Genomic DNA, 16,878 nt, shown 5'->3' with positions numbered 1-16,878 from the left:
GAATTTTAAAACTAAACTTATATCTACTATATACCTTTGAATTGAATAAAGTTTTAAGTATTGTTAAAAAAAAAATTCCCTGTGGAGTCAGTGATTTTCACCTGCCCCCAAGATGACTGGGTGGTGTTGTGTCATCTTCATCATCATCATTCATCCCCATTACGGTCAGAGGAAGGCAACAGCAAACCACCTCCATTAGGATCTTACCTAGTATGGTGGTGCGAGTCTCCCGCATCATTCCCCTATGCTCTGTCAAGAAGCATGGGACTTCGTTTCATTTCATATCCAGTGAATACAAATTAATATTATTCTTAAGTGTTCAGATTGTGTTTAAGGTCTAGACATCAGATAAAGAGATTATAGAGCACAATATTGTTCTTTGTGGGCTTTGGACCTTTAGGCACAGATCAAATTAATGTTGCATATGAGTGGGAGATAATGAGACATGTGCAACAGACAATCATACACTTTTATGGACACCATATTAATTGTGGACTGCTACCCCACATTTTTCAGTAAACACTCCACAAAAAAGTCATTATCAGAAACTCAGTTCACACAACACGGAGACAGTATTTGAAGAAGAATCAGGATATGCACATCAATCTTTTACCACAGCCTTGATTTTGTATTCACAATAGTTAGTTTCACCAACTCACATTCAGACTGTCACCATCTGACAACCTAGACCTAAGGCTATGTGTCGTGAATCACAGTAGAGCCGCGATTAGCACTCTAACAACACTTTATTACATAGTCACAGAACATACAATATAACAAGTCAAAGATACATTGTCCTAAGAGTAAACAAACAGTCTCTCACTTGCGAGAAGTACGTCACTCTGTGACATCCTCCCCACCCTGGTCGACCTCCAAAGGTACGGCCAGCTGCACAGGACGACTAATGATGTGACCTTCTGGTGTCCGGAGTATTATCGTCCTTACCCTGCCGTCTCTTCCTGGTAGTACCTTTTCTATCCTGGCCTTCTTCCACATATGTCACGGACGAAGGTCCTCTTGGATCAGCACGATGTCGCCAGGGCAAAAGGGGATGACTCGTCCCGATGGGTGTTTAACTTCATGGTAGTTCCGGAGCTCCAATAGGTATTCTTTAACCCAACGGTTCCAAAAACTGTCACAGAGTTGCTGTCTCAGTCGGAATTCCTTTGTTAAATTCGTGCTCGCTGAAGGCTCTGGTCCTGTCGGAATAGTCGTAAGTTTTTCTCCCGTCAGAAAATGGGATGGTGTGAGTGCATCACAATCATCTCCTGGTGTGATGGGCCTGGAGTTCACCGCGGCTTCAATACTGATTAAGGTGGTGTTCAGTTGTTCCTCAGTGAGCTTTGCGAGTCCCAGTACCTTCCATAGGCAACGCTTTATAGTGCCCACCATTCTTTCCCACCATCCTCCCCACCAAGCCGCACGGGAGACAATGAATTTCCAAGTAATACCGTGGTGGGTGAGGAACTGATAAGATTTTGTGGTGGTTAATGCCTTCCAAAGTTGGGCTAGTTCCATATTCGTGGCATGGAATGTTTTCGCGTTATCTGTATATATCGTGTGGGGTAGTCCGCGTCTTCCGGCGAATCGCTGAAGTGCCATAAGAAACTTGTCCGTTGACAAGTCTGTACAGAGTTCGAGGTGTACAGCTCATGTGGTAGCACATGTGAAAAGAGTGATATATGACTTGTGCGTTTCCTTCCCCACTTTGATGAATAGTGGGCCAGCAAAGTCTATTCCGGTTACAGCAAATGGTTTGGCAGGTGAAACTCATTCAGGTGGCAGCGGTGCTTCGATCTGTTGCCCTCATGGATTCTTCAAGATCTTGCATGTGAGGCATGAGTATAGGATTCTTTTGATGGCCTGATGAGCTCTAAGGATCCAAAATTCGGTTCGCAGTTCGGATAGTACAGAACGAACACCAAAGTGATGAAGGCGGATGTGTGTCTCTTGAATAACCAATTGTGTGAAGTGGTGGGAACCGTCAAGGAGTACAGGATGTTTTTGTTCCCTATTTAGGCTAGTGCACTGCAGTCGACCTCCTAGACGTATCAGTCCATCTTCTAGGAAAGGATTGTATCGTGCGATTTTTGACTCTCTTGGCAGTTATTCTGAAGTGCATGTAATTCGTTGGGGAAGGAATCTCTCTGGCCCACTCGAATCCAATACATTTTGGCAGCTGATAATTCGGTGGCTGTAAGTTCTCCTGAAGATTTATTCTTCTGACGAATGTTGTGTAGGAAACGGAGAGTCCATGCTGTGATACGAATGAGCTTCCAGTATGAGCTGAATTTAAGTAAGTTCAAAAGGCTGGTTGGCGTAGATATCGACAAAACTTGGCTCTGCGTTTTCTTCCTCTTTTCTTTGGGAGGAAGTCGTACCATCGTTGGAGTATCGTTGTTTGGCCAGCATTCAGGAGGGCGTGTAAGCCAAGGCGGCCCATGCCACCAAATATCCAGAGAATTCATTTGGTAGCCGAGGAGTCCACGTGAGAGGTGGTCAGCAGGATTGTCTGGTCCTGGGCAGTGTTTCCATTGTGTGGGAGTCGTGTGTGTTTGTACCTCAGTTACACGATTACAAACGAAGGTCTTCCATCTGTTAGGATCACAGCGAATCCAACTTAGAGTTATTGTAGAATCCGTCCACAGTGTCGCACGGGCAATTTTAAAGTCTGTTGCGCGGCAAAAGTAACACAATAGTCTGGTCCCAACTACTGCCACTAAAAGTTTGAGTTGAGGCAATGTCACCTTCTTAATAGGAGCAAGTCTGTTCTTGCTACAGACTAAATGGGTTACGACGTCATCATCTAAGACAGTACAAATGTACAAAGCTGCTCCATATGCTTTTTCCGAGGCGTCACAGAATACATGCAGCTGAGAGTCTCTTCCATGAGCTGTAGCTATCCATCTAGGGACACGTATATGTGACAATGAAGGTAAGCTAGATATCCAAGTGCGCCATTGTGCCCCTAAGTCCCAGAGCATAAATTCATCCCAGTCAATTCCTCGACACCATGTGTCCTGGAATAGCAATTTCCCAACAAGAGAAACTGGGGAAAACAGTCCGAGTGGGTCATAGAATTTAGCCGTACATTGTAAAAGGAGTCATTTGGTGGCTGGCTCTTCTGACGACCTTCTGATGATTTCGCTAGGATCGATACAGAAGTAGTCACCTGCGGTGTTCCAGTCTACACCTAAAACTTGAGTCTGGGTGTGTAGTTCTCGCCCTTCTGCCCTCCAGATAGTGTGGAGTTGTTCACAGTTGGTAGCCCATTTTGATAAGGGGAGACTGATCAATTTCATAGTTCATAGTATATAGTTATCACCAAATTATCACCTTCTACTGAGATCATAAAATCGTCCATGTATGCAGTCTTGTTTATAAGTGGTGCTACGGTGGGAAATGCTGTCATACACTTGTCGGCAAGTTCTCTTAGTGTTGCAGAAAGTAAAAATGGGCTGCAGGTCAGGCCGAATGGGAGTCTGTTAAAACGGTATTCTGTAAGTTCGTCCATCGTTTGAAGATTTCCTGTTTGATCCTGGCTAATCTTGAACCAGAAAAATCTGGTCAAGTCTTTGTCCTTTTCGTTCAAGGTTAATTGAAGGAAAGCTTGTGTGATGTCCACGACGATAGCCGTAGAATATAATCTGAAATGCAGTAAAATTTCCAGAATCTCTGGAAAATAGGTTCAGTCCTACTTCTAATACCTCATTCAGAGAAGGTGCATTGTTTTCGTGAGATGAGGCGTCAAAGACTATTCTCCACTTAGTGGTTCCATATTTCTCCTTCCTCACTGCATGATGAGGGAGATAAAATAGCTCCTTTCCTGAGAGTGGGGTGAGAGCGACCTCTACTTGCCCCTTCGTAATGTAGTCTAGCATAAGATCGAAATACATTTGCTTAAATGTCTCTTGACGTTGAAATCTTTCCCTGAGGTGCTTGAATCGTTTTTCTGCGATAGGTCTGTTACTCGAAAGCACTTTATGTTGCATTTTGGGAAGTGTAACGACTGCTCAATGATCCTTTATAGAGAAAGATGCTCTAAACTCTTCAAGAAGTCTCGTATCCTTGTTGTTCACAGGTAGATCCTGATCGGCAGTACTCCCTACAGTTTCCAAGTCCCAAAAGTGTCTGAAATCATTGTCAGAGTGCAGAGGAGATCGCTCAGTCTGAGCAAAATTTACCACGGTTGCATGCACACAGGCTTGTGACTTGTTACCACTAAGTATCCAGCCAAACAGAGAAGGAACTAGCACTAAGGTTTCAGAGATGCGTATGGGCGAATTGTGCTTCACTATCTTCCAATAAAAATCGCCTCCTACAAGAATCTCCACGGGAAGATCTTCTGTTGAATCGGTTTTCGGATCTGCTAGCGTAATCTTATGGGCATCTGGTAAACTCTTTATATGTTGTGGAACCGAAGGCTGGTGAGAAATAACGTGAGTACTTTCGAAGGCAGTAAGTGGCACTGAAGAATTCTGCCAAAGCCCCTTCATACTAAACTGAACAAGCCTGCGGTGGCGTGGGCGTGTAGGGTTTGATTCAAAGGAACAAACGATTAGTTCTTGTCGGTCTACCGTTTGCAGTTTCAGATCATCAATCAGCAATTTTGCTATGAAGCTGGACTGACTGCCTGCGTCCAGTAGACATCGCGTTGTCCTGCTCAATCCTGTAGGTCCTGAGACGCATACTTGGGCTGTCTGAAGGTACGTGTATCAGTGGGGAGCGACAGATACCTTTCCCACGGAAGTAACGTTTGTCTGACCCGCAGGGCCCCTAATATCCTTTCGTTCCTCACAAATGGACTTATGACGCAGTCTTTTACAGTTAACACACCGAGCCTTTTCCTTCTTTTTGCAATTTGACATCTTGTGCCCACGTTGAAGACAAAGAAAGCATCTTGTTTGCTAGTTTCAATTTATCTATCCGATCATTAACGCGTACGATCTTCTTACAGTCTTGCACCCAATGACCGTCAGATTCACAAAAGACGCAGAATGGTTCCTTTACACTGGTATCCTTCGGAGTCGATCTTTTAGATTTCGCGTGTACGTGAAGTGTGGACGCTGTGGGAAAGTTATTAGAAGTGCTTGAAAATTCACCACGTATCTTCTGCGTGGTAAGCGCCCCATCGACTTCCTCGTTCAGAAACTCCATCAGTTGCAAAATGCCCCTTCGGATATTCCTGTACGCTTGGCGTGAATTATCCAGCGGCGGCATATATCATCCGGAAAAGTGCGTAAAATTTTCGGCGCGAGGACTCGACCATATCCATTCACGTCTTTCCCAAGTGCCCGGAGAGCTTGAATACGTCGCTGGCATTCAATGAATGTTGAATTAAGTTCCTCTGGGGTGGACAGCTTAATTGGTTTTATGGCTTTGAGATAATCTAAGTGGGCTTGAATTATTCGATCCTTGTTGCCATAACGAGCTCGGAGAATCCTCTTCGTTTCTGCGTACGTCTCGGCCGTCACTGCAATACCGTCCACTAAATGCTTAGGTTCACCAGAGAGATAGCCGCGAAGAAAAATGTGTTTATTGATTGTAGTTACCGTCGGATCTTTGTCAACCGACTGCTCAAACTGCTCCCAGAATCGCGCCCATGCCTCGATATCGCCTGAAAAAGGCTCAAGTTTGATTGGCGGAAGTTTTACTGAAACTGTGGGAACACTCATTGTTACAGATTGTGCCGGCAGATTGTCGGGAATCTTTATGTCTGCTACCGATTTCGCAGGCTGTTTCTCTATTTCGTGAGACAATCGGGAAATTGAGAGTTTCGCGGTGTCTATATAATCTTTGCATTTAGGAACATCTTCTTCGTATTCGCCATCGTCTAACAACTCGTGAATATCCTCATCTAATTTAACGAGGCGGTCCAGAACGCTTCCCAATCTGTCATTGTATTATTTATAATCCGCGATTTCCGATGTGTCGGGCAACCTTGTAACTTCCACCACGAGTCGCGTAATGTTTGCTCTTTCTCTCATACGTTTTCTCTTTAGAGAGTGTAATTGCGCTTCTGGTTTGTGGTCTGGCACGTCCATTCCATCCGATTACTCCAACGTTTAAAGCAGTGTCGGCTAGCGATCAGCTGGTCCTAGTAAGGCGTTATCTTTGGATCGCTAGTCGAAGTAGTTCAATTGATGGTCGCTAGATGGCAGCACTAGTCATAAACAATCTACAGGCGTAGCGTAGGATCTGATAATTCGTTAAAAGCGCTAATCGAACAGCTACAATAGCAGTACACAGCGGCAATAATGTAATCAGTTGCCTTTACAAATGGCACTACAAAACATGTTGCATGATAATTCAGTTGAACTTAGCTGTGTATGCAGGCGGTTGTAGTCGAAGAGCTTGTTGCGTGGTGTGACAAATCGCTGCAGTGAACCCCGTCGTAGTATTGCCGCGTGACGTGGGTCCAGAATTCGGTTCACTACGACAATCGTGGAATTGTCTCGGGCAAAGTCTATTCTCGGGTTTCGGCACCAAATTCTTATGTCGTGAATCACAGTAGAGCCGCGATTAGCACTCTAACAACACTTTATTACATAGTCACAGAACATACAATATAACAAGTCAAAGATACATTGTCCTAAGAGTAAACAAACAGTCTCTCACTTGCGAGAAGTACATCACTCTGTGACACTATGCTCCAGATCAGTTTGTCACCACAACCATGATTTCATCTTTGGAGGGGGAAGAGGGGTGGGCAGTTGTCACTCCTCAGCAAATAGGAACAGTGTATAATCACTCTCACTGGTGGTAATGCTTAGACTGGTGGACAGTCAGTTCCTCTGGCCAGTGATGACAGAGTGCACAAAGTGAATGTGACTAAACAGAAGCACAGTCCAGAGGGTAGCGCAAGTTGTCCTAAACGTGTACCATCATCACAGATAGTGATCCAGATCGAAAAACATAAACACAGCAATGTCAATCACTTTACTGTCAATGTTGCATATCAAAGCTTGAGAGAACAGTGAGAACTGCCGGACAAGTGCGGAACCGCATCAGTAGGTAGACTCACATGACATCGTGATATGCCCGTGGCAGCGGGTGAATTAATGCATCTGCCAGATGCATGAAAAAACTTTGCAGCATGGCATCATTGTGTAAACTAAACTGTGGTGGGACAAAATGGAAACATATAACCTATGTGGTACACTAATATGGTATCATTTATTACATCTGCAACAGTGTGTGTGGGCATATGTCTTGGGTAATTGTGATTCTGACTGCATGTTTTGTGCATTGGGAATGTATTATTCAAGCGCTCGGGCAACAGAATGGCATAGCAGAAATGTCTTGATGACTTCATACATGACTGGATTATTCAATGGAAAATCTGGGGTGGATAATGACAATGTTACAAGAAGGATAGACTGCCACTCACTATATAGTGGAGATAGTGAGTCGCAGACAGACAAAACAAAAAGACTGTCAAACAAGTGAACTTTTGACCAAATGGTCTGATTCTAAAGTAGACAAAACACACACACATACACACACACACACACACACACACACACACACACACACACACACACACGTGCGCGCGCGCATTCACGCAACCACAACTCACACACACGTGACTGTTGTCTCCAGCTGCAAAGCTGGATGGTGAACAACTGCCAAGTTTGCTTCAGCAGCTAGAGACAGTGTTCATGTGTGTGTGTTGTAATTGCATGAATGTGTGTATACGTTGTTTACTTTAGAACAAGGTCTTTTGGCCAAAAGCTCACTTGTTTAGCAGTCTTTTCGTTTTGCCTATCTATGACTCAACATCTCCAGTGTATGGAGAGTAGCAATCTTTCCTTTTCATAACATTGTTATGATTGCATTGCTGGCAGATTAGAGGCCAGCCATTCAGTGCAATGTTGACTAGGAGTTGAATGCTGTCCATGCTGCCTTATTACAGGCATGGTGAAGATTCCAGGAAGTAGGAATCATTCAGTGGCTGTAAGGGCCAGGTAAGCCATATATTACAACCCACCATCAATATTTTAAAAATATTGCAAGTGCCTGAAGACATCAAAGTGACATATCACATGGCCTGGCTAGAAACCTCATGGCAGCCTCTTGTGGCATATGACATATTGTTGACTTAGGTTGCTTTCCTTCAAAGACACTGCATCATTCAAGAAATGTGGTATCCTGCCCACTGTTTGAACCCAGGGACAGGAATGAAATGAATGAATGAATGGTGTTGGATCTGGTCACATATACATCACAGTTTAGTCTAGAGAGTAATTCTTGCCAAATGGGACTCGATGCAGTTCTGTCAGTTCTGTAGAAAAGGGAGAGTCTAGTGGACAAAAGTTCCCATTGGTGTGAGCATGTGCACCGCTGCATATGTTTCCTTAGGAGTACTGTGATGACTGATATCCAAAAGGGCTGACACCATGCAGACCAATATTTATTCCTTTTTTTGGTGCTTATTGACATGTGTTCCGTCTGATGAATAATAATAACATAGGACTGGTGTGGTAGACAAGTACCTGCATCATAAAGACACCACATATACAGAGTGAGAGCTCTTTGAACTTCAATTTCATTGATATGAAACACTCAAGACTGAGGAATCACAGCCCAATACCACCACCATGGAGCATTGCTGACCTTGGGAGGGTGCCTTTAAAGTAACAGCTCATCCACATCGCTAACAGTTCTTCAACTTGCTAGGCTCTGTAGAACACAATGAGTGAATGAATGAATGGGGGGCATTATCACAAGCTGGCATTTTCTGTATTGCCGTGTGATGCTATGCCATCACAGGGAGGACACCACATTTAGTAAAAGCTACCCATTGCCTGCACCCAGTTTTCTTGTGTATCTTGTACCCGTCTCCCTATATCCTGCATCAGAATGTTACCAGGTCACGTATTTGTATATCCATAGTCACTGTACCTCACATTACTTGGGGAATCTCAAAGAGCTCATAACTTATGGATATGAGCGTATGTTTTTAACAACTGGGACTACAAAACACCTGTAATGCTCATCTCTTATGTTGATGGCATTTAGACCTACCTTTTCTACTTTATGTAACATTACAGTTCTGTATGAGATTATTGGATATCTTGAATGCAGTATTTTAGTGAAATATGATTATATGTTCTCCTTGCGCATTCTGTGAATATTAGTCCCCTATTTGTATCTCCATGAGGAGGTTGCATGGGACTGGTGAAATTTGTGGTGTACATTAACTTTTCTTAGCTTATTAAATGTGGATCAGAATTTGTTTATTTCTTTGGAGACATAAACAATGAATGGCTTTACTTTGAAGAGAATTCCATCACTTGACTTCCATGTCTTTATTAGACAATGACCATTTTGTGTGTCATCCAGCACCTGTTCTTCCAGTTGAGAGATGTGAGAGTTGACAAATAGTAGGATGCATACTGATGCCAGTAACTAATCAATAATTATTAAAATGCTGGGAAAGTGGGTAATTAAGATTAGTGACAGCACATGAAATTCTTGCTATAAATACTTTTAGATAGTATGCACAATGATTTGCAATTATGCAGCAAAATTTATCTTGCTAAAAAATACTGATGCTTTCCTCCACTGGACCATAAAAGAATATAGGCACTGGACATCTCTACTGCAAATTAATGTACTTAACGTGGAATTCAGATATGCTGATGCCTTATAAGATGATGCTATGAACTATGGTTAGCAAGGGAGCTACATCTTATCTCATTACCTTCTTCATTAGAAAATTGAGAAAACAAGTACTTTTTTCTAGTATTTTGATAGAAAATACTGAAAACTAAGTTGAACACTTCTGAAACTTATGCAACCTTACTTGACATTTTGCATATTCTGTCATCAGCTAATGATATTTTAAAGTTTCTGAAAGATTTATGAGCTAATGAAATGTTTAGAATGTTTAAAAATGTGTTAATTCATGCTTGAAGTAAAATAATTGTTGTAGAACTGCTAAAATTATAACAATTAATGAGACTGAGGACAGAAAATTCTTTTTGCAAAACTCAAAAAATATGTTTGAAAGCCTTAGTATCACAGTAGATTGCTCTCATCCAGTTATCAAAGTCACCAGCATAAATATCTAATATCAGGTATCTTTCATAAGGAATGTTTTTAGTATAGGCAGCAGAGAATACAAAAGGGGAAAGTGATGTAACATGCTCTTGCATTTTAAATTTTGCATATGGTAATAGTATGTTCCATTAAATCTCATGATGATATTATTTGTGTAAGTTTGGCATTTCAGGTTAAGAGCTTTAATTCAATTTTAAATTATTCTCTCAAGTTAAAAAAAAGAATTCATTTCAGTTTTATACATTTTCAGGTATCATAATGTTTGGGCAGCAAGTGACTATGCATTGGAAGAATGTGTGATGCCACTGATTCAACAGTATCGTATGCTACAACAGTTTCCTTTGGCATCTCATAAACAATTAGCAGACACACCAACATGTGCCGTGTGTCTCGACGACATGCGCATTCTTGCAACCCGAGTGACTCCTTGTGGTCACCTATTTCATGCAAGATGTCTGCGTCGATGTCTCCTACTTAGCAGGCTCTGCCCATTATGCAAGCAAGTTATGTAATTTTTTGACTAATAATATACTTGTTTGTGTGTTGTTTCAGGCTTGATTATACTTAATCAAACTTCTCTTTGACTGGTGTCCCCAATGCACAATCATGAAATTTCACATAAGTTCTCACGTCATAATTGATCCTTCATTTTGGAGGTAGTAATAATTGCAAACGCCTTTACTGTGGCGTGGAGTGAAGTGGGTTGTGGCGGTCAATATAGTTGCGGAATATGGTTAAGTGTGTTCAGGAAGGTAATACAGCATAGTGATATTTGTGTTTGTCATTCATAGTATGAGGCATAAGGCTGATGTGATGCTCTAGTGAAAACAATTCTGTGATGCTCTAGTGAAAACAATTCAGCTAATCAAAAGTCATCCTCAGGAAAAAGTGTATTACCATGTAGCATTATGTAGGTTTACCAGCAACTGCAGAAGTTTAGATTTGCAAGTATTACATTTGAGAGTTGTAGATGACAGGTGATCATGATAGCAGAGGACTGCTCATATCTCTATAAATCAGAGCTGTTATCAATAATATTCATGGAGGTGTTACCCACTAGTAGGAGAAGGTGTCTGACCAATGGTACTATTAATACAAATATGAATATAGCTTACATTCACTGTACTGCCACAGAGCAAACTGTAAACATTTCTTCTGTAGAACTTTTATATAAATGCAGATTCACAAGGGAATGTTTTCTGTGTGCAGAATGAAAATAATGATGTTAAAATATCAGTCTGATGTCCTTTTAAGTATAAAAAAGTATTTTTATTGTTTTCTGGAATATTACTACTTCCTGGATCTTATTTCTTTGAGATGAAAGGAACTGAATGTAAAGAAAGAACTATCTGACAGTGTTCAAAAGTTTGAAATGGGGGCTTAATTCTTTTGTCACCCATTGACAAGCAACATATAAATTGTTAATACTGAACAGTGTATTAAATATCTGTAATGATGAAATTTACAATTATGTTCTGACAAATATATCAATGAAAACAAACAATTTTTGATAAAATAATTTAATTGGATAGATTGGATTGATTTCCTTCTCATTGCATCTAGTCAGTCTCTCCTGACCTATGGTTCTGAGTGGCTTTCCCAAACTCTATCCCTTTTCCTAGACCTCTCCAGTCCTTTTCCTTCACTTCTCTTCCTCCCCCTTCAACCCTTCTGCCTGAAGAAGGACCTTCTACCCCTCTTCCTGAAGAAGGAGCCACTAGCTCTGAAAGCTTGCTTAATTATAACGTTTTCTTATATGTGTGTTCTGCCACAGCTTGTTGCATAGATTTTTATTTGTCGAATTAAATTATTTGATAAATCTATCACAACACACAAATTCAGATCTGAAATAGAATGTTTCAGCTGTGACTTAAATGCAACTTATTGTTTCTGTAAATGCTTCAAGAGCCATATACAAAATAAAAATGTGTTTTTGTCTCAAAAACCACTTATATTTGAACAACACATTTTTAAAAGTCAACTTGAGATTTAACAATTAATGTGCACAGTGTTTTTATAGAGTTTCTTATTTTTCCCATTAACCTTAAAGGCAACAACACATTTACTGTAATGACATGGTCAGAAGTCCAAATCTTCACACCTTATCAGCCATGTTGAGAAAGCCTGCAAGATGAGAATATTAAATTACATTTTATGCATTTGATGAAAAGAATAGAAAAGGGGCAAGGAGAGTAGGATAATTACTATCTCAGTAGCTGATACCGACCACAAAATTGTCTGCTTGTCCATGGAGAAATACTGGAGCCCCATTCATTAACAAACCAGCCTTCTTTGCTTCATAATATATTCCATTACTGAAACATAACAAAAATTCCTGCACAAGTACTATTGCATATATGAAAGAAAGCCATATTCATATTCTCACAGTAATACACCCCTTGACATGCGCATAGTATGAAACTTACACAATAGTTAGTCTACTATTTATTGTTAAAACATGAAAGAGAGATACTGCCTGAGACAAAAAGTGCGTAAAAAAGTATTTCCTTTGGCAATAGTTGTAAAATGATTAACTGGGGGACCGTATACTTAGAGAAGGGTCACTCTGAAAATTTTGAGGAAGTAGTGGTAATTCCCACTTTTCCAGAAAATCAACTGCACATATTCTAAAAATAACTTACTTGAGTTGTATCCACTGGTAAATTCTCTCAAACCATTTCATGATGGCTCCTCAACATTTCTTCTTGGTAAGGTAGGAAGGAAGATTAGAGTTTAATCTTGTCAGTTCAAGGTCATTAGAGATGTAACAATAACTTTTCATTTATCAGAAATGATTTGGGATAATATCTGTAATCTACAAACCACCGTGAAGTGCATGGCAGAGAGTACTTCCCATTGTACCATGTACTAGGGTTTCTTCACATTCTACTTGCAAATGAAGTGCAGGAAGAATTGTTTAAATGCCTCTCTGCCGATGTAAATAGTCATTTCTTGTCTTCACGGTCTCTGTAGGAGCAATATTTGTGGAGGTGCATTATATTCTTAATACCAATTCTTGAAACACTGTAAGTTTGTTTTGGGAAGATCATTATCATCTATCTTCAAGTGTCAGCTGGACAGGATTTTCAGAATTTCTATGACTTTCTTCCATGAGTCATATAAACCTGTGACCATTCTTATTGCCCCTGTTTATATACATTTGTTATTCCCTACATGGTGTAACAGAGCATTGGAAACTGTTACACTGATGCCTCTTCTTTAGTCTTCTTCTTGCTTCTTGTTTATCCTGGCTTCTTGAGATCTCTTGTGAAGAGATACGATACAACAAGTTCAGTAGTGGTGTGGGACAATCAGTGACGTTACACAACAGTTAGTAATTAAACTTTTGAAACCGCCAGTTTATTGGCATTTCAGGAAATAAAAATCACTCTCATACGGTCAGCAAATTTCGTGTAACGGTTTGTATGTGTAATGGGACTTATTACATCGCAAATCGTTCTAATGAATTAATTAATCTGCATTACAGTGTTGCTAAGCAGTGTGATCAACAAGGTGTCTCAATTAAAACAGAACCTCGATATTTTGTATAAACTTTCGGTTCATTTTTGTCAAAATTAGCACTTGTCTCAAAATTAATTTCCAACTTCATGCATTAAGTCCAAGTGTGTTTGCAACTATTGTACGCGATTCGCTGGACAGCTCGATCACACACTAGTGTATAACATATTTCAAATCGAGTGCGCATGTTTCCGTTTTTCCTAATGGGCTAAATGACTCTTTTTGTAATGATGTGAGATGTCTGTCTCACAAAAGTCTAAATGAAACTGGATTTGTCTCCATACGAGTCACAATCACAAAAATAAAATTCACCGTGCAGGTCAGCAGACTGTACACACGTACTTTTTTACTCGTCTCAGAGTAAAAGCCACACATAAATTCACACTTTTTCATGCTCACAAAATTCAAAACACCTTTATATTAAACAGATAATTTATGGCCTGCAATTACTAATTAACATTTCCCATTCTGAATAAACTTCAGTAGCTTGTATCTCATAATCAATAAAATTTTATCACCTGAAAGAAACTATTAGTATGCTAAAACAGATTCAGATTACAGTCAGCTCGTGTCTAGATGATGATGTCATGAATCAATACTTGCTTGGAATGAACGAAATACCTATACTGAAAAATACTGTCCATTGAGTAATTTACTGACTTTTATAACAAATTTGGCACCCCTTGCATCACTACACTGTCACACTGCTGTTCTTACTGCCTTAACAAATACAGGTGATAAGATGACATAATTAAATGTAATGCATGTAAAGGCAATTGATTTTTATTCATATATTTAATTTGTATCATACTACAGCTGTTTATTGCATGAATGTTTCTTTTCTCTGTTTCATATCGAGATCAAGGGGAATTCTGTACTCTGACAGTAAAGTCTTCACTGCAGTGGACAGAGATACTGTCCTGTCCATTGCAATATCTGAAGCAACCATTAGTATTAGCAAGAAGATCCTGCTGGCAACTGTTGCAAAACTCTAGTTTTCACAGGGCGTTGTTGGAACTAGCACAGCTAAATAAGTAACTCTGAATATGAAAAATGCAGGAATAATTTTAACATCCATGCCACAGATTATACAAAGCATAGTCATAGAGGTCTATTACACTCCATGCAGTACACTTCGCCGCACACACATTCGCATATGGAATATGTAGTTCATATATCCCAACACCTCACTTTGAACAGATATTTCAGATGTTTCTTTCACAAGTCAAACAATATTTTCTCACTATTTTCCAAAATTTCTCCTTGTTCATAGGTTTGGTTAATAGATCAGCCAACATCTCTTCCATGCATAAACAAAAGTTCTAATCCACAATGCTTCTTGAATTGGTGTTTGACAGAGGCATATACTCAGCTTCTACAATGCTCAGGGCTACTGTTTTCTATCTTTTACAGGACCAGAGTGTAAGTCCTCCCATTAATCTAAAACAACATCCAGTAATTGAATGTCTGCTCTCCAGCTCATTTCCCAGTCTGCATCACTATAGCCCTCAAGTTCTATGTTTTCCTTTTTATGGTATCTTACTGGCCAAAAGCTTTATTTGTGATAGTCTTTTTGTTGTGCCTGTCCGTGACTCAGCATCTCCACTATATGGTTGTTGGTTGTTAACTTGGTTCATGGTTCCATAGGTGTAGAAATGGGTTTACAGTCACTCAAGCCAAACTTTTTAAATTTTCTTCATGTAAAATCATTGGTCTATGCATAACTCTTCTGTCTTCTTATTTTTAAAAATTTTCATACTTTTACAATTGTTCATCTGTTCTTCACCTTTATTTAGAATGAAGAAATCATACACCCATATAGCCATAATCGTGATCTCTTCTTTACTTCTTCTATAATAGAGACCAGGATCTGCCTTTGGTTGTTTCATACCTATCTTTTGCAAGGTTTCATGCAGACATCTGTTCCAGCAGTAGCCACTCTGTTTCAGCCCATAAATACTTTTCTTCAATTGCCAAATCTTCCCTTTTTCTAGACAAGTTTTTCTAGTTTCTTCTGGTGGGATCACATACATTTCTTCATCTAATTTCCCATTTAAGTAAGCTGTTTTACTTCCATTTGGTGAATTAGTGAATTTTCTTTTATTGCCAGGGCTAAAAGATATCTGAGTGGTTCCTATTTTACCACTGGCAAAAACATTTCTCTGTAATCCATCCTTTCCTTTTGTGAACTTCCCTTGAGTACAAGTCATGCTTTATATTTTGGTGTAGCACTCTCAGGAATTTTTATGTTAAACACCCATCACGGTTGTAACTGTTCTTTCCTTTCTGATATATCAACCCATTCAAAAGTTTTGTTTTGACAAAATGATTCTAATTCTCTTTCCATAGCTTCTCCCCATTGTTAAGAATTCAGGCCACTCAGAGCCTCTTCAACTGTTGTAGGTCCAGTGTTAAAAGGTTGTTTATGTACATTTAATAATCAGGGTATTTTTTAGGTTTAGGTACATGAAAAGAATGTCTCAAAATAATTTTTCCTCTTCTACATCCTCTAGAACTTCATCATCATAGAATGTATCTTTGTGCTCATTGCCATCTTCTTCCTCTTCAGCTTCATTTTCTGTATCTTTTCAATTTGAATGAAGTGGTTCTACTTTCTTGATGTCTTGATGATCCTCTTTTATTTTGTTCTTATTCTTCTCCAAAACTACAACCTTTCTACTAGTGAGTATCTTCTTATTCATTGGATTCATGAGTCAGTACCCTCCAAGTCTTCACAATAGCCTACAAAATATTTTTGTTATACTTTTGATCTCATTTTCCCGTCAACTGCTTCAGAATCTGTACCATAACCTCACATCCAATAACTTTTAAGTTTCTTAAATTTGGCTTCTTCCCTGTCGACACTCCATAAGTGTTCTGTTTTTTACTGCTTTGGTAGGCAATCAGTTGATCAAAACATTTAGGTAACCCAGCAACAGTTAACTTACTTCTTACTTTTTCAACACTAGTCCTATTTCCTCTGTCTGTGACTCCATTCTGGGTTGGACTGTATCTGATGGTGGTTTGGTGTCTAAATCCTACATTCTTTAAATGTTTCTTGAATTTTTGATTGGCCTACTCTGTCCCATTATCAGATCTGACAATTTTAATCTTCTTTCTCATTTCTCTTTCTGCCATATTACAAAAATTCTCAAAAATATCACGCACTTGATATTTAGAACTTAAAAAAATAAACATAGTTTATATCTTGAATAGTTGTCTATAAAGGCAATAAAATAATGTCTTCCTCTTATAGATTCACACTACATCGGTCAACAATTATCCATGGCTTAA

At 39.6% G+C, this 16,878-nt stretch overlaps 1 protein-coding gene across 3 annotated transcripts in view; it reads left to right on the top strand.

The window, feature by feature from the left end:
• Nucleotides 1–10,899, top strand: part of LOC126168725 (uncharacterized) — a 70,626-nt gene extending 59,727 nt beyond the window's left edge. For all 3 annotated transcript variants that reach the window (XM_049920581.1, XM_049920583.1, XM_049920582.1), the window contains one exon: nucleotides 10,316–10,899. In XM_049920581.1, coding sequence (XP_049776538.1) covers nucleotides 10,316–10,577 — 262 coding nt within the window. In that variant the 3' untranslated portion in view covers nucleotides 10,578–10,899. The remainder of the gene's footprint in view (nucleotides 1–10,315) is intronic.
• Nucleotides 10,900–16,878: the final 5,979 nt, after the last annotated feature.

This window comes from Schistocerca cancellata, chromosome 1, assembly GCF_023864275.1.
Source record: "Schistocerca cancellata isolate TAMUIC-IGC-003103 chromosome 1, iqSchCanc2.1, whole genome shotgun sequence".
NCBI classification, from domain to species: domain Eukaryota; kingdom Metazoa; phylum Arthropoda; class Insecta; order Orthoptera; family Acrididae; genus Schistocerca; species Schistocerca cancellata.
This window is presented reverse-complemented; position numbering and strand designations above follow the sequence as displayed.